The sequence below is a fragment of the Thermoascus crustaceus genome (genome assembly GCF_041956765.1).
Source record: "Thermoascus crustaceus strain CBS 181.67 unplaced genomic scaffold VTN00scaffold_2, whole genome shotgun sequence".
Taxonomy (NCBI): Eukaryota; Fungi; Ascomycota; class Eurotiomycetes; order Eurotiales; family Thermoascaceae; genus Thermoascus; species Thermoascus crustaceus.
In genome coordinates this window covers 2,930,191-2,950,195 of record NW_027192528.1, presented here as the reverse complement: position 1 = coordinate 2,950,195, position 20,005 = coordinate 2,930,191, and the positions used below count along the sequence as shown (strand labels likewise).

At 47.3% G+C, this 20,005-nt stretch overlaps 6 protein-coding genes across 6 annotated transcripts; 4 read left to right on the top strand and 2 right to left on the bottom strand.

Annotated features, from left to right (window-relative positions):
- Positions 1-3,230: 3,230 nt before the first annotated feature.
- VTN00DRAFT_4591 (uncharacterized protein) lies at positions 3,231-3,564 on the top strand (the record flags this gene model as incomplete). The annotated part of the gene is made up of 2 exons (XM_069431031.1): positions 3,231-3,260; positions 3,322-3,564. 2 exons carry the CDS (start codon positions 3,231-3,233, stop codon positions 3,562-3,564), a joined length of 273 nt encoding a protein of 90 aa, XP_069290107.1.
- Positions 3,565-3,587: 23 nt separating this feature from the next.
- On the bottom strand, positions 3,588-5,319 carry VTN00DRAFT_4590 (uncharacterized protein; the record flags this gene model as incomplete). The annotated part of the gene is made up of 4 exons (XM_069431030.1): positions 3,588-3,957; positions 4,013-4,452; positions 4,523-4,901; positions 4,958-5,319. The coding sequence occupies 4 exons, from the start codon at positions 5,317-5,319 to the stop codon at positions 3,588-3,590; spliced, it is 1,551 nt and encodes a 516-aa protein (XP_069290106.1).
- A 3,344-nt stretch (positions 5,320-8,663) lies between these two features.
- Positions 8,664-9,413, top strand: VTN00DRAFT_4589 (uncharacterized protein; the record flags this gene model as incomplete). Its single annotated transcript, XM_069431028.1, has 3 exons — positions 8,664-8,735; positions 8,818-8,898; positions 8,955-9,413. The coding sequence occupies 3 exons, from the start codon at positions 8,664-8,666 to the stop codon at positions 9,411-9,413; spliced, it is 612 nt and encodes a 203-aa protein (XP_069290105.1).
- A 3,541-nt stretch (positions 9,414-12,954) lies between these two features.
- VTN00DRAFT_4588 (uncharacterized protein) lies at positions 12,955-15,165 on the bottom strand (the record flags this gene model as incomplete). The annotated part of the gene is made up of 3 exons (XM_069431027.1): positions 12,955-14,687; positions 14,780-15,080; positions 15,163-15,165. 3 exons carry the CDS (start codon positions 15,163-15,165, stop codon positions 12,955-12,957), a joined length of 2,037 nt encoding a protein of 678 aa, XP_069290104.1.
- A 133-nt stretch (positions 15,166-15,298) lies between these two features.
- Positions 15,299-16,310, top strand: VTN00DRAFT_4587 (uncharacterized protein; the record flags this gene model as incomplete). The annotated part of the gene is made up of 3 exons (XM_069431026.1): positions 15,299-15,421; positions 16,112-16,149; positions 16,214-16,310. The coding sequence occupies 3 exons, from the start codon at positions 15,299-15,301 to the stop codon at positions 16,308-16,310; spliced, it is 258 nt and encodes an 85-aa protein (XP_069290103.1).
- A 281-nt stretch (positions 16,311-16,591) lies between these two features.
- On the top strand, positions 16,592-19,986 carry VTN00DRAFT_4586 (uncharacterized protein; the record flags this gene model as incomplete). The annotated part of the gene is made up of 2 exons (XM_069431025.1): positions 16,592-17,299; positions 17,359-19,986. 2 exons carry the CDS (start codon positions 16,592-16,594, stop codon positions 19,984-19,986), a joined length of 3,336 nt encoding a protein of 1,111 aa, XP_069290102.1.
- Positions 19,987-20,005: the final 19 nt, after the last annotated feature.

The following is a 20,005-nucleotide window of genomic DNA, read 5'->3' as shown; positions in this document are numbered from 1 at the left end:
GACCTGCCACATCAAAAGACAAGGGGTCAACCCAAGAGGGGATATCCACAGAAGTTATCCCATTAGGATCTTTGGGAACCACCAGAAGCCTCTTGCTCAGAACCTTCAGAGGCTAGGAACTCTACAATAAAATCAGGGAAAAGCCCCTTAAGAGGCTGTAGGTCACACAGCATTAAGGAATTCCCAGATTGCTGATAATCCTTATGTTTATTGGCTAGATGTTCCAACTTGACAAGATCTTCAGCAGATAAGGGATTATCTTTATTTAACTTGTCCATCACAGCAGTATTATAATCCAATATTCTTAATCTATATTTCTTAAGAAACTTACACTGTTTGTGTAAACACTTAATCTTTGCCAAAAGAAGTTCAATCTGGTTCTCTGCCTCCTCTAACTGAGTATTGATTTAATTCTTAGAACAGCTAAGATTATTCCACTTCTTATCACTATAAAATCACTTCTTATATTTCTAACCACAATGGGTACAAGACAAATAATTGCAACTCTTGGAATCCATAATGTAAGAAAGATGATAAGAATAACAATATTGACAAGAATGTTTAACAAGAGAACTGTTCTCTTTAATATAATCAGCCTAACAATCAAACTTACAATAATAATTACACTTAAAAGGCATAGCAAAAAAACTTACAGAAAGGGAGTATAATACTAGGAATCTGGAAATTGGCACAGTTTAAATACTTTTCAGAACAAAAAGCTAGAAGAGGAGAGGGTAGTGTTACAATTAATATGGATAACAGGGACTTATATAAGGATAGACATTACCCTGCTGGATAAATACCCTTAGTCATGTGGAACTACCAAGAGGAACTACCATAAGATGATAGTCAGAATGGTAGTCACTACCATAATGGACTACCATGAGGTGGTAGTCAAGATGGTAGTCAGGAATTATGTATATAAAGACACTCCTTAATTATGGGAATTAGGATCCTATGATTAACTCAAATAGCAATCCTAGTTAACATTGCTAGTAACAACTTATTATCTATCTTTTCCTTGTCTTCTGTCCTTCAAGATAAACCCAACAATCCTCTGCCTAAGAAGTCTTAGGCCTGTTGTTACAATTAGCAGGTATAGTAATTAGCTATATATTAATTAATATCTCTAATTATATTTAGCTAGTAGTATTTTACAGCTACTAACTTCTATATTTTATTTTACTTTAAGTAAGTAGTAGAGATCTAATAATATATTTTATTTAAATAATTAAGCTTATAGATTTCTATTCTCTGAAACTATTAACTAGTTTAGTTTATATAATAAAAAACCTTTTTTTAAAAATCATAGAATCTAATTCTCTATAGCTACTATATATTAATTTTTTAAAAACTTGTAAGTCTAGTTTGTAATAAATAGTCTGCCAGATATAAGTTTTTATAGATTAAGACTATCTCTATTTAAAGAGTATTTAGTACTTATATAATTTAAAAGTTAAGCTATTTAGTTTTTAAAAGCTGCTAAGTTTAGTGTTTCTTTAAATTATTTTATATAATAACTGTAGCTAGTTATCTTAACAAGATATCTGCTAATAGATTCTGTTTTTCAGGCCTGTAGTAAATTATAAAGTGGAATTAAGTTAGATATTTAGCTTAGTTTGCTTAGTTTGCTTAGTTTGCTTATTAAGATATTAAAATTTTAGTTATTATAAAGTATTTAAGAGCTTAATAGTTAGTTAGAATATTAAAAAAAATCTTTTATTTATAAGTTTTTTAGCTATAAGCACTATTTTTTTAAAGCTTAAATAATTATTAATAGCTTCTTATTATAAATAGAGTAGTTACACTCTGCAAATACTATAATTTTTAAAAAATAGACTATTAAATACTACTGCTAGTTACTATTATTTAGTTAAAATAATATTTTAACAACTATTTTATTAGAGATATTAGTCTCTAAATAAATTAAATAATAAAAACTGTAATAAACTAGAATAGATATTAAAGTTAGTTTTTTTTTAGTTTTTAAAAGACTTCTAGATATCAGCTATTAAATTTAAAAAAGATATTTTTATAAGTTATATTAAATAGTAAGTCAGTAATATAACTATATTTCTTAATAAGGTATTAGTAGAAGTTACAGAATTTAAAAAAACACTAAACTCTTTTAACAGTATTTAAGATAAACTAGTTTTTAATTACTATTACCTTTTTAGAGTTAATCTTAATACTGTTAATACTAACTATAAAGTTTAAATACTTTATTTAAATAATATAAAACTTATACTTTTTAATATCTGCTTATAAACTAATTTTATAAAGCTAATTTAATAGAAGGTGATAAGCAGCCTAGAAAATATGCACCTCTGCAGTGCAGCAACTGCAATATTCAAAGGTCATACTAGGGTCAGCTGCCCAAACAGATAGGCAATTATTTTATGTGTATATAGCTTCAATTTAGGGGCATTGTGGTGAGATAACTAGATATTTAATATAATAGGTGTTGGTTGGTGGCCCGCTCGGTGTCCGATTACGTTACTTTAGTTGCATCTGTAATCCATCATCATCATGCCCATCTGGTCCTGTTTTTCTCAAATATGCCTTTCAATGCTTGGTAACCGACCCGGTGAAACTTCGGGAGCTCACGAACATCCCCACTGCAAAATTTGAGGGTTGCATGGAAGCCGGTGTTCATATAAAGCCCCAACAACTACCGCTCGAAGACACTTTTATTTGTCTTGGTAAGGAAGCCAACATTTTAGACGCCGGCCCCTCCTCCTTCCAGGATGCCCGTATCCTGGCCACCTCCCCGACAACCCAGCCCCGGCCGCTAGCCATGTAGCGGTTTCGATCCGGGAGGCTCGGGACAGGATGAGCCGTCCTACTTCTTGAAAAAATTTCCGAAAAAAAAAATAAAAATAAAAATAGAATAATTTCGTAGTAACAAAATACGCTACTGAACCATATCTTTCATTATCATATAACCCCTGTTCAAGCAATTTACCTTGCCGCTTTTCTTATATTTTGTTCTCAGCTGGCTTTGTCTAAAGCCTGCGACCTATCATAGTGTCTGGGTACCCTCCAATAGCTTCAAAATCACATGGTTTTAGAATGGCAATCTGCCAAGCCACCGGAACAGGGAGGAGGGTAACGAAAGATATGGTTCAGCAGTGTATATTGCGATAAAATTCGAAATTACGCCCCGTGGGGAGAAAAGAAAGAACGACAAATGTCCGGAAAACCATTTTGCTCATCTTCGTTCGCTTCGAATGGAAGGCGCGAGTTTTGTTCAGATTGGAGTAGGAGCGGTTCTAAACAAGTTACCATTTGGGAAAGGAGAAGGTGCTACCTGCGTCATAGCCCTATGACAATACCATAGGCATATTCCATCTCTTGAAGAATACCCGTTTGTCCTATAATAAAGCTACTTGGCGCTATGCAGCTGATATGCGTAGCAACTTCCCTTGCCCCTGTGTCGTCCTCCGAAGTACCGAAACATCAGGTTCTTATCCTCTTTTAAACCATGGTGTTCATAGGATTAGCATCAGTTTGAAGACGAAATACAAAGCTCATATTGGAAACATTCAAAAGCAGGCTATATGAAAAGTCATGAACAAGATCCGTGATTACAGCTCATCGTGCTCAGATCCATCGGTTGTCGGGGCAGCAGTCTCAGCGGTCGTTTCTGAAGAGATCGATGGAGTACTAGTAACATCACCACCCTGCTCGGGCTTTGCAGTAGCAGCACTAAGAGCATCCACCTTGTGCTTGCCGTTCTCTTTGATAAAGTTCGCGAGATCCTCGACAGTTCTGGATCCAGCGTAGTCAACCGGGGAGTCCTTGGCGCCAGCAGGGAAGAGCTTGATTGTGGGAAAGCCTTGAATCTCATCGGGAACATCATTAGCTGTCGCATCGATTTTGGCAACGGTGACCTTGGATGCGAGGTCAGGATTCTCCGCATAAAGGCGTCCAAGCTCCTCGTACTTCGGAGCGAGACTAAGCAACCGTCAGACATGACCTACTCAAAGTTGAAGGGCTTGGTAAGACTTACGCTTTGCAGTGTCCGCACCATGGAGCATAGAACTCAAGGAGAACATCCTTGTCATTGTCAATCACCAGCTCCCGGTAGCTATGGGCGACCACAACGGTAACAGAGCCCTCTTGGGTTTCAGGGATTGGCTCGGACTTGATGCTAGGCTCGACCTTGCCATCAAGGACTTCCTGGACAAACTGGCCGATATCCTTCGCGTTTACTTCCTTGGACTGATCGTAAGGGAACTTGGCGTTCTTCACGGTGTCATGGATGGCGAAGCAGGGAAACTTTTGGGGGTCAAGGTTCAGGTTGCCGGCGTAAGCGCCAAACGCCTTAGCATCAATCGTGACAATGTTGATAGCACCCCTGTGCTTCTCCGCGATGGGCTTGAAGTCGGCAGCGAGCTTCTGACGCTCCTCCGGTGTCTCCGCAAAGATAAACGCCAAGGGAATTCCAGCCTAGGTTCGATTCGTATTAGCTTCTCGCAACTACTGCAACAAGAGACAGCGCAGTGTTATGTATACTTACCGACATGTATCCCGCATAGGTCTCCGGACCGATCTCACCAACAAGAGGGGTGCTAGCTGTTTTTACCCAGCTGAGCATCGTCTCTTGGTCGAATTTTCCGTCAAAAACATCCTTTTTCTCATCAAAATCCTTGTAGAGCACAATAGAAGGCTGCTTAACTCCTTCTGCCTTTGCCAGAGCAGCGTCGTTAGTGGCGGCAAAAAGGTAGTCATCCCGCTTCGAATCAGCGAAAGCCGTGAACGTCTCGTTGGAAGTTTTGTCATCAGGAGCGATGTATCCGATGATGACTACCTTATCCATCGTCTTGAACTCCTCGAGATTCTCCTTGGTCACGGTGGACACGGCCGGCAGAGACTGCTTAACCATGTATGAAACAATGCTAGTGAGAGAGTTAATCAGCTCATGAATTCTGCCACATCCAGCACAATCACTTACGCTGCGGACTTCCGAGCTCCTGGGTACGGCTTGACCGAGTCAAGGCCACGGAAGACCTTGAGAGTGGGATAACCCTCAACGCCATGCTCCTTGCACAGATCCGCCTCCTCCGTGCAGTCGACCTTAGCTAGAGGAATGTTCTTCTCCTTTAACTCGGAGGCAGCAGCCTCATATTCGGGGGCAAGGGCCTGACAATGACCACACCAAGGCGCGAAGAACTCTGCTAGAACAAGGTCATGCTCCTTGATGAAATCATCGAACGTATCTTTCTTGAGCGAGCGGACGTCGGACTCTGCGTCGGCAGCGGAGGCGACTGCTGCAGCACCGAGCAGGCTGAGAGCCAGGGGTCCGAAAGACCGCATGATCGCAGTGATGGGGTTGAAGCTGCAGCGAGAGGTGTGAAGGTCGTAGAAGCAAAGAAGAGGGAAAGCAGGTAATCCAAACAATCGAAAGGCGTCTGGTCCTCAGCAATCAAAGGGCGTCGCTCTGCTCTCCCGTTCACCCACACCAAGCCAGAACGGGCCGCTTTCCTTGAAGGGCGAGAGACAGAATGATGGATGGAGAAAAGAACGAAAGTTGGGAGCACTGGGGGAAAAAGAAGGTGGACTCTTTTAGGGCGCTGCTACCGACCTTAAGGACAGTCTGTTCTTTCTGGACAGTCAGCTTGCCCAGAGCTTCTGACTGGCCACACCCACTCGCTTAAAGCAGCAAGGGAGCTCCCGCGCAAGGGATTCCAGTCACATTCGTACGTGAGAAGAGCTATTGCGTACTATGGGATCCTGGGCTCCGCACTGACTGGAGATCGGCCCCAGTTGCTGGAACAAAAAGCGATCTCTGAAAGGAGGGGGATCCCTCGGTCGCCTCCGCAAGATACACCTAGCGGGGTCCACTTGTCTTCTTGCTCCGCCTGAGTCGATCGACCGGGTACTGTGTACTACCTATACAGAGTGGTGGTCTCGCCGCACTTCTCTCCATTCCATCTCCACGTGCAGAGGTGAGAATCCCAAAATATCCCTGCAGGAGGTTGCCATATCTTTCGGCTTGGCGGATTGCTATTCTATAACCACATGACTTTGAAGCCACTGGAGGGTATATCCCGACACTGATCCATAGGTCACAGACCCTAGACAAAGCCCGCCCAGATCAAAATATACCAAAAGTGGCAAGGCGGATTGGCTTGGAGGAGGTGCCGAGATACGGTAGCATACTGTATAAAAAGAAAAAGGAAATAAAGTGGACAATAAGAATGTGTCAACCGAATATTACCACTAACGTAATCCACCACCGAGCCGTCAGTCCCACCGAGCCGCCAACTTCCACACAATCACACAACTTGATGCTTAATTTTCTATGCAACACAACCGTTATATACAAAAAAAATAAGGCAATAGTATGCTTAGGATATTGCCGCCTATTATGTCCTATAGTATGACAATCACTGCATGTCAGTGGAGCACATGTATGCTGCAGAGAAGCTAAAGATGCTGATTCTACAGCTAATGCAGTTGGAACTTCAGGGACCTGATTCTTGTGTTCTATAAGATCCTGACCTTCCTGTACAGTAAGGCCTCCTGTACAGGATATCTGCTTATTAGATTGCTTACTTTTTTGTCACTATTTCTCATTTGCAGCCTGTAAATCACAATTTTCTCTTGCCAGAAGCACTGTGCTGTTCATAGCCATTTGACACCCCTTGATAAGCTGGTTTAAAGCTGCATCTGTTGGGCTTGAAGGACTCTTTATGCATCACTTAAGCAAGGCCTTGATAGTAGTTGCTTGGCACTCTAATTGCATAATATTATAAGGTGTCTCTAGTGCCCATATATCACTGGATTGGCTTCCAGGGGGGGTAGGTGTTTTCAGCCGGATATTCATATTCACAAGGACACTGTTACGATCGGCGCTGCCCAACACAGCATTGCATAATGGATATTACCCCGCAAGAGATAGAAGCCATTGCAGGCATCACATGATTATAACTAATCAATGGTATACAAGGACTAAAAGGTATACAGTATACCATCAGGTATACAACATACCATTGGGTATACAATATACCATCGGGTATACAGTATACCATATGGTATACCAATACCCACAGAAGGACTATGTATATAAAGACACTCCTTAACCATGGGGATTAGGACCCTGTGGTCAACTCAAATAGCAATCCTAGTTAACATTGCTAGTAACAACTCATTATCTATCTTTTCCTTGTCTTCTGTCCTTCAAGATAAACCTAACAATCCTCTGCCTAAGAAGTCTTAGGCCCGTCGTTACAGACAGTGCCAGATAAGAAGGGTTGAAAAGCCCAGAAGGCTCAGAATATCCAGTCTCAGAAGCTAGCACAGCCAATCCAGCTCAAACCAATCAAGCATACCTCTAAGGGGGCCCAGCAGCTCATAATAAGATGAGATGGAGGGTTGGATGCCCCAAAAGCAGCAAAGGAAGATATAATACTACAGCTGAATCTAGCCCTGACCAAGATAGAACTCCCAGGCTTCCTTCAGATAATGGACCTAGGCTATACCAGCACAGGTGCTATCTCAATTCTATTGCAGAAAGGAGCATCAAATACTATGCTACTACCTACTTATGCAGACCAGCTGGTGACAGCAGCCAGAGAGGCAGATCCAGCAGTGGTCTCTGTGGAGGCACCAGAGCAGTGGTACAGGCTAAAGGTGCATGGAGTACCCATCAGGTGTTATCTAACTCTAGGTCTTGCTCTGGCAAGACAGGAAATTGAGACAGGCAGCTCCCTGCACCTTATAAGGGACCCAACCTGGCTGCAAGCTTCAGATAAGCTAAGAAAAGGGGCCCAGAAGGGCTCCTCAATTGTTATTACAGTTGGATCTCTGGAAAAAGCATGAGAGCTCTATGTTAATGGCATTCAGTTTGGTGGCTCCAGATACCAAACAGAACACTACTGGAAGCTAGAACCAGACACTATATGTCCTAGGTGCTGTAGTATAGGTCATCACAGCTTTAAGGTATGTGGTGATTGTCCACTAATGTGCTTTATCTGTGCAGGACCACATAAGGGCTTAGACTATGGCTGTAAAGTGGTTAACTGCACAGCTAAAGCAGGGAAGGCATATCAACATACACCAGCAAGATATGGAAACTGTGGCAGTAAGCATTCTGCAATAGCAACCAACTGCCCTAAGAGAAGGGAAGCCCACAGGGAGTTAAGCAAGCCGATAGAAGGGACCAGAGGATTCAACATAACCACCCCCAGCTCATCTGGCTTAGAAGTGGTTGTCAGGAACTGTGCTAGAAGCAGCTCAGCATCTAGCAGCCCACAGACAACAGGCAGGCAGTCTGGAACACAGCTCACAGCTATTGAAGAGGGCAGTCAGGGTCCTAGAACACCCACAACTAGGCCTATGCAGAATTCAGAAACTCCACAGGCTTCTAGAATCTGGCATGCCCCAAGAACCCCTCAAGACACAGAGATGAGGGAGATACACACCTCTAGGCCAACTGAATCCAGGGCCTCCAGCATAGCAGTGTTATGCTAGTACTCCAGCATAATTGCTGCAGGGCATATGCTATTACTATAGCAGCCCTGGAAGCTGGACTCCAGAGAAAAGCAGGCATTGTCTGCCTACAGGAGCCCTATATTGAGTGAGAATTCAGGCATGGTGGATATCTTATCTACTGGCCAGAGGGAGCAGAGCATCAAAAGCACTAAGTGGCAGTGGCCATGAGAAAGGACCTTCTGAATCAGAAGTTGGTTGAGGTGCAGACAGATCTCTTGAACCACCCATATCTAATAGTACTAGATGTCTGGGACCTAGATAAGAGGCAGCAGTGTGTGTGCAGGACACAAGTGATTAACTGTTATGACAATTGGCTAGGGGAAGGGCATTGCTGGCAGGGTGCAGACCCCAGGTGGAGGTGAGCTATTGAGGATGCAGATTGGGGGCAGCTGCTGCAGGGTAAGTGTCTGATTGTGGGGGATTTCAACACCCACAGCCCTTTATGGAACCCTCAGACTACCAGCTATATCAATACTGGACCCCTGGAAGCATTGATTGAACAGTTTGATCTCTATATCAATAATGAGCCAGAGGTGGCCACTAGACCTAAAAGCACACCAGGGATCTCTATTATTGACCTATCTCTCACCACCCAGGATCTAGGGCCCCTGCCATGCTGGCTGGTTGAGCAGGACTGCCTGACAGGCTCTGATCATGAGCTAATACTAATGGAATGGGAGGACCTGGAGAAGGCTTCTCCAGGACAACCCTCTTCTGAAGTAACTGGCTGGCACATTCAGGGTTTACTAGAGGATGCAGAGACCCTGAATAAAGCAGTTCAAGCATGGCAGGCCTTAGCAGCACACCGGCAACTCCTATCAGATGCCTGTGTAGAGGCAGATGTGGCTGAGAAGGCTGTCTGGATTCAAGAATTCTTGACTCAGATACTCAATGAGCATGCAAAACAACTATGAGTGACAGCTTGCTCTAAACACTGGTGGGGGGATAAGATCAAGCAGAGCTGTAAGGCCTATGCCCAAGCTAAATGGGCCTGGAAAGCAGGCCTAGAGACAGAGCATCAGCTCAAACAAGCTTGAAACAACTTCTACTGGACAGTGCAGTGGGTGAAGTGTGAGTGCTGGGAAGCCTTTCTGACAGGCCAGCCCACAGACCGCCTGGAGACCAGCCTAGGGATGAGCCTAGAGTTCCATCTGGAGGTTGACTAGGGCCTGATAATACTACTTGATGCTGGCTTGCACTGAGGTACACTACCCCTAAAGCAGCAGGCACCACACCAGTGCTGAGAGGCCCTCAGAGGCAACTGGCAACCACCCTGGAAGAAAAGGATGCCCTAATTAGAGAGGTTCTGTTCCCTACAGCCCCAAGGAATATGCCTGTAAACTATATCCCCCCAGGAGTGATGCATCAGCAAGTGGACAAGGCAATGGTGGAAAGGGCACTACTCAGCCAAGCAACTCAAAAAGCTCCAGATATAGACAGGTTGAATTTCCAGGCTCTACAGTTGCTGTGGAGCTGGGAAGCATCAAGGATAGTGGCATTGACAAGACAATGCTTTTGCCTAGAGATCTATCCACAGACATGGAAGACAGCAAGAGGCATACTGCTGCAGAAGCCTGATAAGCATGACTACACCATGGTCAAGTCTTATCAAGTGATCAGTCTGCTTAATTGCCTAGGGAAGGTGGTTGAAAAAGTAGCTGCAGAGGCTATCTCATCATATTGTGAAGCTGCAAGGGTACTGCACCCAGGGCAGATGGGCAGCTGCAAGTGTTGCAGCATCATAGATACAGTAGCATGCCTAATCCATGAAGTTTATAAGGCTTGGGCTCAGAAACAGCTAGTTGGGGCATTATTTATGGATATAAAGGGGGCCTTTAACCATGTTGACTCAACCAGACTGGTGTAACACATGGCAGGGCTAGGACTTGATGGGGACTTATGCTGCTGGGTGCAGTCTTTTCTCTCTGACTGCAAGGTGCAGCTGGTGATTGATGGCCATCAGTGCCAGGAGCAAGAGATCAACTCAGGGGTTCCACAGGGCTTACCAGTCTCCCCTATCCTCTTTGTCATCTACCTAGGAGGAATCTTTGACGCGATTGAGCAAGCAGTCCCAGGCATCAGACCACTATCATATGCTGATGATATAGGCCTCATAGCATCAGGGAGCTCAGTACAGCAGGTCTGCCAGCATCTGGAGCTGGCAGCCGCAGCTGCTATGGAATGGGGCCATGAACATGCAGTGCAGTTCAACAAAGAAAAGACAGAGGCAGCTCTATTCACCAGGAAGAGGGGTAGACTGCTGAAGGATCAAGTGAGGAAGGCCATGCTCCAGATAGAAGGCCACCCAGTATTATTCAATTATGAAGCCACTTGATGGCTGGGAATATGGCTTGATAGTGGCCTGACTCTGAAGACTCACTACCAGATATGCCTAAAGAAGGCCCATAAAGCAGAAGCACAGGTAAAAGTCCTGTGCCAGGGGTGAGGCCTAGTGCCAGGTCTGATACACAGAATCCAGATTGCAGCAGTACAGGCAGTGGCCCTATATGGAGCAGAGCTATGGTGGCAAGGCCAGAAGGACTGCTTAGCAGGAGTGCAACAATTGGTCAATTAACAAGCACAAGCAATCACCAGCATGCTGCAGACAACACTATTAGGACCACTACTAAAGGAAGCAGCACTAGGCCCAGCAGAAGCAGTACTTGATGCTAGGCAGAGAGGCTATGCCCTTAGGCTACTTGGACTGCCTAGGAACCATCCAGCCAGGCAGATCCTCCCAGTGAGCTTTAGAGAGGGGGACCAACATGCTCAACCTGGGGAGCAGCCTATAGGTGATTGAAGATGGGCAGAGGTTCTTAACAGAGCTGGATCCCAGGGTCCCTGGAGCCTAGGGCAGCATCTAGCTAGTAAGCTAGCAGCTATCCTAAAGATAGACCTCTCAGAGGGTTTTGAAGAGGTAGTGGAAGCATTTCCCAGCACCTTCCTAGGCAGAATCAAGATTCTACCTCTAGAGGAAGCCATCAGGGAGGCAAATGCCCCACATCAAGGCCTATCCCTATGGTCAGATGGCTCCCAGCTAGAGGATGAACAGGCAGGTGCCGGCATTGCCTGGAAGAACCCTCAAGGGACATGGCAAACCAAAGAGCTTCCACTTGGCCAAGGGAAAGATGTCTTTGATGCAGAGCTAGTAGGTGCTGTATCTGCTCTGGAACTAGCCTGTAGACTACACAGCAGAGGCCCTGTGAGGGTCCTACTAGACTTACAGGCAGCAATTGCACAGCTCACACACATAGAGGCAGGGCCTGGCCAGTCCCTAGCCCAGCAAGCACATACAGCAGCCCAACACCTATACTGACAGGGCTGTGAGGTCACCATTCAATAGGTACCAGGACATAAGGATATAGAAGGTAATGAGATAGCAGACCAGGCAGCCAAGTGGGCAGCTACTAAGCCTCTACAAGGCTCAGTGAGAGAGATCACACTGGCATATATAAAGTGGTCAGCTACAGAAGCCAGTAGAGCATAATACACTACATAGCTTAATAAAACACTGGCACACCAGTCCCTGAATGCCGAATAAGCATACCAAACAACTTATGGACAGAGTCAAGACTCAGTGGTTGTGGCAGCTTCTAAAAAACTGGCATGTTGTTACTACCAGCTGAAAGCAGGACATGCAGCAATAGGCTTCTACTTGCACTGCATCCAGGCCTGAGACTCAGCTGCCTGCCAGGCATGCCAGGCATCTAAGGAAATGGTGCAACACCTACTATTTGAGTGTTGAAAGTGGCAGAAGCAGAGAACAGCCTTCTATAAGGCCCTAGCTAGAGCTAAGGTCCTGGTACCAACAGCAGCAGAAGACACCCCAGAAGGAAGGCTCTTTAGCAATAGATGGGCGACTAAGTGCCTTTTGGAGTTCCTGGCAACCACCACTATAGGGTGTTTTCTGCAGGAAGCATCCTGGGAAGCACAGAGGGCCCAACAGGACAATGAACATGGGTTAGAAGAAGTGGAAGCAGCAGAACAAGTGGGAGATGGTTAAGAGGGTGGGTAGCCTGAGTGGCCAGAAGGCCTACCCAGGTGATACCCAGACAGCAAGGACCACCAAGGAGGGCTTAGACCCAAATGCCTCTGCACAATATAAGTGGTTCAGGCAAGGAAAAGGTTCAGAATTACTAGATGTTAGCAGGGTGATCCCTAGAAACTATACAGGGGCAGCAGTTCGCTGCTGCCCAGGATGAGGTGTCTGTCATAGCTGAAAGGCTCTATATGGACGTTAAACTTGATTAAATAATAATAATATCTCAGCCGCATGGTTGATATCTGCCAAGAGGCAGTCACATCTTGCACAGCTGGACGACACTGAATGGATTGACAATACTCTATTTGAGATTAATTCAACAGTGCTCTATTCTCATGGTTGCGGGGCCGTAATGATCAGTCCCAAAGTACTACGTACATACAATCCTACGTGTTCACAACCGGAACTTGACCCTACCTGACAGCAATCCCCGCTTCCTCCTCTTCGTGTTCCTGTCCTCTTTGCGCATTTTCTTCATCTACAAGCTGGATACTAGGAACCGCCTGGTAGCCCCGATCATTTTCTTTCGGTCTTCCATCCAACTCAGCCGCCAGCTCCGCGGCATCCCGCTTCCCTCGATCGACATCTACCAGGAGCATAAGCGGCAGCGGGAAGAATATCAGGGCAGCAAGAAATACGAATGCTGGTCTGATCTCGCCGTACCGATCTGTTATAGCACCGACGATTGCCGGGCCAAATACACTGGATCCTTTGTCCGTGATGGCGTATAGAGCGTAGAAGGCCGCCTCGTATCCTGGTGGAATCAGCTCCCCAAAGAAGCTTCTGCAATATGACGACAAGCCGCCCATGACGAGGCCGTACACAGCACCCAGTGGGAACATCTCCCACGGATTCTGCAGGCCAAAAAACCCGAGCCTTTTGATGGCAGGAATGTATCCTAACATGCCGTACAGCGGAATTAGCTCAAACAAGCAGATGCATGCGATTATAGTTTGCGATGCCCGAAGCTTTAGCAACTGTGATATGTAGCTCCACGAAAACGCTCCACAGACTCCCGAGATCATCGCGATCACATTAATGAGCCCAAGAGAGGCGGGTTCCATATCAAGCTGAGTCTTCGCAAAAAGCACGGCTGTCCCGCCCACTGTGGCAATGCCGTCACTTAGGAGAAACCAGGCCGCAAGGAAGAGTAAAATGTCTTTGAGACGACGGGCCCGCAAGGCCGTCTTGCCCAGCGATGCCCAAGCGTAGGCAATATATCCAGTCCATGAGCGACGCTGCTTCCCGGAACCGGAAAATGGCAAAGGCGGTCCGGGCCGGGGCCGTAGCCAGAGAACAGCGGGTACAGTAAAGAGGAACCACCACAGCCCAATCAGAAAGAGGACTAGGCGCAGTGAAAAGGTTGTCTGATGATTGGCTATGACAACAGCTATACATAGAATTTGTAATATAACCGCACCGATATATCCTATGCCAATTCCGTACGATGATATTTTCGTAGACAACTGGAGTGCCGCAGATATGCTGGCTGAAGCTTCAGGGGCCGATGTTGTTGCGGTTGGCCTACCGTTGGAATGATCCCCTTGGAGCAGCGGTGAAGTGGTACCATAGCTGGCGTTGTAAGTCCCATTGGCGGCACCGGAAGATTGGCCTTCTTCAAAATGCGTTTCTACATTCGTTGCTGGAGCATCTTCAACGCGGGTATCCATCACAGAAGGATGATGACGAACCAACAGGGGCAAGAAGGAGTTCAGAAGTACGAAAGACGCTCCAAAACAGGTGTTCGCAATTATTGCCAGTAGGGAACCAAGGAGATACACCCGGGGCACCACGGGTAGAAACAACATCGTGGAGATTGAGCCGACACATGCGAAAATGACCAGGAGGAGCTTGCGATAGCGTCCGTGGTCCGCAGCTCCGGACATTGAGATGATCAGCAAAGCTTGAATTAAAACGCTCACCGAGAACGTGTACATTGCGAAGCTTGCAGTATTGATCTCCATTCCCAGGAAATAGATGACACATTGACTGGTTTTCGGACCGCGTGGAATTCTGTGGCTGACAGGTGTCATCGGGAAGTTTGAAGGAGAAGCGCCCCAGGTAGCACTACACGGTGTCGTCTTGTCCGACAGGAGAACCCCTCGATCCCGCGCCATCTGCTCGAGGGTGATTGGGAGGAAGGAACCTGGGGAACAGTAGTCGTTAGTCGAGTGACATCCTGCGATAACAAGGCTCGGGCGGGAAAGCCGAGAAGACAACACGACAATGATTCCATACTCATGGCGCACACTGCAAACACCTCCGCCGCCCAGCCATAGCTGTACCAGCCGGCAAGCTCCTTCTTACTCGTTGGCCGAGTATCATCGCCTGGATACTGCGGAAGCAGTGGCTGACGCTCTGAAATCTCGTCTTCTTGCATGTCGACAGTAGTCCTATCTAGAAAGGAATCCTCATCATCGGCATCAAAGGATGGTGTTGGAGAATCGGACGGCCGTTGGGGGGTATACGCTCTGGATGCTTTTTGAGAAGATGGTAATAATAGTTGATGGGAATAGGAACGTGAACTTTGAGATGCCTGCTGCAGATGACCAAGAACAGTGTCAGCTAGACCGGAGATTGACAGTAGAATCCGAGCAGCGTTGGAGATACTGACGACAGACCATCACAGGTGCAGGGGAATCAGCGGTCTGAAGTTGCTCGCACAGTGGAGCACACCGCAATGTTTGCAGGTCTCTGTCTCATGCAGAGGCCGCTTTTTGTGGTGTCTGGCGGACCCTATACCGACAGTTGCGACAGATGGCGACACCACCAAGGGAGAAGCTTTGGGTAGATCAGGAAGCGCTCACAAGAGCATGGGAAGGAATCATCATCGCACCTGGTGGATGGGTGAAAGGTCGTGTCGGGGTCATGGAACTGATGGTGAGAAGCAGGACGGGATTAAAGCGGAATGGCATCACCAACTGATTGATTCACGTGGAGGGCCGAGGCGCGACGCTTGTATGCAGCTCCACTGCCTGCTTGATGATTGATCATCAGGGCCCGGCGGCGGAAAAAGCATCTTCTGAAGTGCTGTGCAGGCCCTTTAGATTTAGTAGTGCCCAGGCCTGGCAGAGCGTAACCATCCCGTCAACGCCATTCAGCTCCACCTCTCCACCTCCAGGTGGTTGGTGGCCGACCACCTTCGAAGCTCTACTGTCTACCTACCTTGCAAAGTACTCCTACGCCCTACACAGATAGCTGAGGCTCCAAGCGTCCTGTCTGTTAGTGGGCTTCGTACCGGTGCTCTTGCTTGCATCGCGTCTGCAGCGCATCGGCCACCCACCCCATCATCCATCATCATTGTCTCTGGGCCTGTCTACTACCCAAAGTGGACAGTCATTCTCTTTTCGTTCCTTCACCTCTGTCCCTCCATCTCACTCCTCTATCCATCATCAAACTGCCTCCGTTGCCAGTTTGCCAGTTAGACCTCTTTTTTTCCCAAGCCGCCTTCCTCCTCTATCCTGGTCCTCCTGCTACTCTTGTTTTCTCCGCTTTCAACATCCCCTTCTCCCGCCTTCGCCGAGACCAGACTTCCCCCTCCCAACCCGCCTCCATTGCAGGTTGGAGCAGCGCTACTCCACCCTCCCCCAATTTCTTACGAACCTGAGGTAAATTGTCCAACCCCATTAGTACTTTCTTCCTGCTTTTGCTCAAGGCTCACACCCTTCACAGTCTCAGACACAACACACCGGTCCTGTCCACGAGGCAGTTGCTACCCTCGTCGCGATCTCCCTCTGGCATCTGTCTGCAAATTTTCCTTGGCGATTAAGCCAGGCTAGCCCTGTTTACCATTCTGCGATCCTTCCAACCGGAGCCCTGTCCATCCAGTCTCGCTTCACACTCCCCGGTCTGTCGACATATATGGCCTTGTGCTGACCGCTCTGGTTCGTCCACCGTCAATAATCTTTGCTTGCCTTCGACAACTCCAGACCGGTTTACCGAGGTTTGAAATATAGCGCTTGTGACAGCTTAAACAGTGCTGTGTAGGGGGTGAAGGAGGGAAGGGCGCAAGACGACGACGACGTCGTACCCAGCGGCGCAAACCCAGATATGCCTGGCGTCATCATGGACAATGCCAATATCAGCGGATCCAGCCGGGGGGTAGACGCCCACAATCACAATAATGGCATCCTCACATCGTCGCACATGGCTAAGAAGGATGGCGATGCCCTGGATTCGAAGGACGGTTCAAATCATGTGAATGGTTCTTTGAGAGGACCTGACCAAACGCACACAGATGCCCAGAGAGCTAAAGCGGAGGCGTGGTCAGACATGTTGAGCCAGTTGCCGCCTGAATTGGTGCACATCACGCATGGCTTCTTTCCATATGCGCAGCTGGTCAACAGATCGGTGCAGCAGTGCTGGAATGATCTATCGGATCTGATCGCTGAGCTAGCAGAGGTTCAGGTGCCCCCTCAAGGCCAAGCAACTCAGCCGGTCCTTGCGAATGGCAAACCGTCTGGAAACCAATCCGCGGAGAATATGCATAAGAAACTACGTATTCTAGACTTTGCGCAGGGTAAAAGGGCCGAGTTTATCAAGCTTCTCGTCCTGTCGCAATGGAGCCGGCGAGCGGCCGACGTAAGTAAACTGATCGATCTTCAAGGCTTCATCCGCACACGGCACTTGGCGTACAATGGAGCTGTGCAGCGAGTGGGTGATATGAAAAGAGACCTGGTGAGAGCCCAAGTCGCGAATCCAGATCTGAAGACGGCGTTGGAAGTTTTGTCAAAGGGAAAAGTCGCTTCCATGCCGGACGTGAGTTTTGCACTCTCCCTCTTGAGTTGTTGAAACCATGTTAATTTTTCCGTTCTCAGCTGGGATACAAGCCCCCGAAGCCCCTGACTGCAAAAAAGATGCTCAGGACATTGCAAAAGATCAATAGGATCATCGGCGCGAGACTTGTCTTACACGACTCGGTTTCTGCTTCTTTCCATACCTATCTTGTGCATGACGGCAGAGTGACCTTTTTCGTTCCAGAGGAATTTGAAATCGACCTTTCCATCGCGGAAGAGAGGCAATCTTCTCAATTTTTCTTTATCGATATCCGTTTTCTCTTTTCGCCTTCATCCCCCGTTCCTAAAGGACGGCTTTTCAACGAGCTCGACCTCAAAGTCAATGACATTCTTCGAGATCAGGGACTGGTTGGATGTTTTGATTTTCTCCATAACTTGGTTCTGACGAACAAGATAAACATCCTCTTCAGACAGGCTATGGAGTTGTCGCGGGGCAATTGGTCTGATGCTTTGCGTGTTGAGCTGCTACACCGCACGCTGATTGTACAATACTGGGCTCTCAGATCCGGTGCTAAAAGCTGGCTTGAAATTGGTGTCAAGAGTGGCCGTCGGAGAGACAATTCGGATGAATCCCGAATTTCAGGAGTGCCGTATCTCGGTTTACGCTGGATGCGCGATAACAAGGAGGTCGACAGTGCGAGCATTAGATTTGATACGAAAACTCTATCGATGGAGTCTACCCTGCGAAGCGTAATTGCGCTACACGCCTCTCACATACTTCGCTCGGCATACGAGAGATTGAGCGACGGAGCTCTATATTGGACCCGTACTCTCTCCCTCAGAGTCCAAATGTCTGCCACCGAGCCGGGCTTTTGCTACCTCACTGTCCAGCTTACAGCGTCCAGATATCTTCGTGTATCTGTAGAGCCGATGTCAGGGACAGTTACGCTCTCAACAACCCCCACACTGTTGAGCCGCCACGAAGGCGACCGCAGCATTGAAAAGTCCTCTGTCGACGACATAGTCTCTCGTGTCTCGCGACTTCGGTGTATTGCTGCTATGGAGGAGGTCGAATCACACGCTAAGGTACTCGGCTGGGAGACGGTTAATCCCCGAGGTCTGAGGCTGGATATCCGGCGGATATTCCCTTCCAGTGTCCTGCGGTTTTCTTTCTTCTCGAACCGACATTGGCAACGGAATTGGATCGTAGCCGCAACAAGCAGTATGGACGGTGACCATTGGTGGATAATCAAACTTAAAATGGCACCGTCGACAAGTACCCATTCTACCGCAAACGAAGCGGGTCCTGGATCTGCCGCCTTGCAGTCAGCTCAGATAGTTACTGAGAAACTCCTCACTGCGCATCAGCGGCTTAACTACACGTCCTTTGCGGACCTGGAACATTGCCTTGCGGGAATGCTTGCTATTCATGCCAATGCCCATTACCTAGCAGAACTGCGTTGTGTCCATTCATTCCCGCCTGTGCAGAAATTACAGATCGAACCAGGACTTCGAGTGCCAAATCTGTTTATTCGTTTTGAGGCATCAAGGCTGCCCCCGGGTCTTCAGATATCGTCACCAGCGGGAACACGGAAGAAGTCCTTTGTCAAAAATACTATCCGCCTCTCATTTCAAGGAGTCGATCCTCAAACCAAATGTGTCATTATCGTCGCATATGGACAGTTACTGACGCCTATTAGGGCTATTAGTGCCCTGTCCTCCAAGATGGATAGCTCCGTTGTTTTCCAACCTAAAGGCGGCGGCTTTGCTATTCGCTTTCTTGTTACAGCTGGAAAAGCTATTATTACCGACCTTTTCAGCCGTCTGCAGCAGCTTGAATGTGTGCTCTCAATCCTTGAGTCTCTCCGGCGTAAAAGAGTCAACCCGCAGTCATTGTCACTTTCCCAGCTCACTTTCACTTATGCAGCTGTGCAAGATCTCCGTGCCAGCATTGACATCAGGTACTCGGACCTGTCGTTCCCAGCAGATATAGACCCCGTTGACCTTCGGTCCAAGACTACGCCACTTGCCCACATATGTCTGGGAATCAACTTTGATCACTTAAATCCCCATCGTCGCATCAAAGAATCATTAACGGCCATTCTCAACCATGACAGCATTGACGTCGGCCTCGATCGTGTCATAGAGCTTCTCCCTTTTACTCTTCCGCTGCTACGGGCGCTAAATCGCATTACTACTAATCCCTCTCGTAATCACCGATCGAAAGTCCTTGTTACCGCGCGTAATGCGAAAGTCTACCTTATCCGTTATCCTGGCCAAAAATATCGCTTCCTTATCACTGCTGGTCAACATCGGGACCGCCTGACCTGGATTCTGAAGGACGTGAGCTCACCGCAAGAGAGATCGGGTCGTGAGGATATTGAAAACAAGTTGCAAGAAAGAGTGTATGATTCGAAAGGTGATGGCTGGAAAGGGCTTGGCAACGGGGCTGTCGCAGACGTTGAGAAAGTTTGGAATCTTATATCGGAACTGGACATGTGTTTCGCCAGCAGTCAGAGTGGGCCAGATACTAAAGTCGCAAACGGCAATCCGAAGGATGAGATCGATAATGGGACGGGTTGGAACGTCTCAGGGGGCGGAACAGAAGAAGGCAATTCTCATGCCGTTGGTGCTACTGCTACAAGTGTGGCCAGCAACAATGTACAAAAGCCCGAGCCGGGCGACACTGATGTTATCATGATCGACTAACTTACCTGGAGCATATATC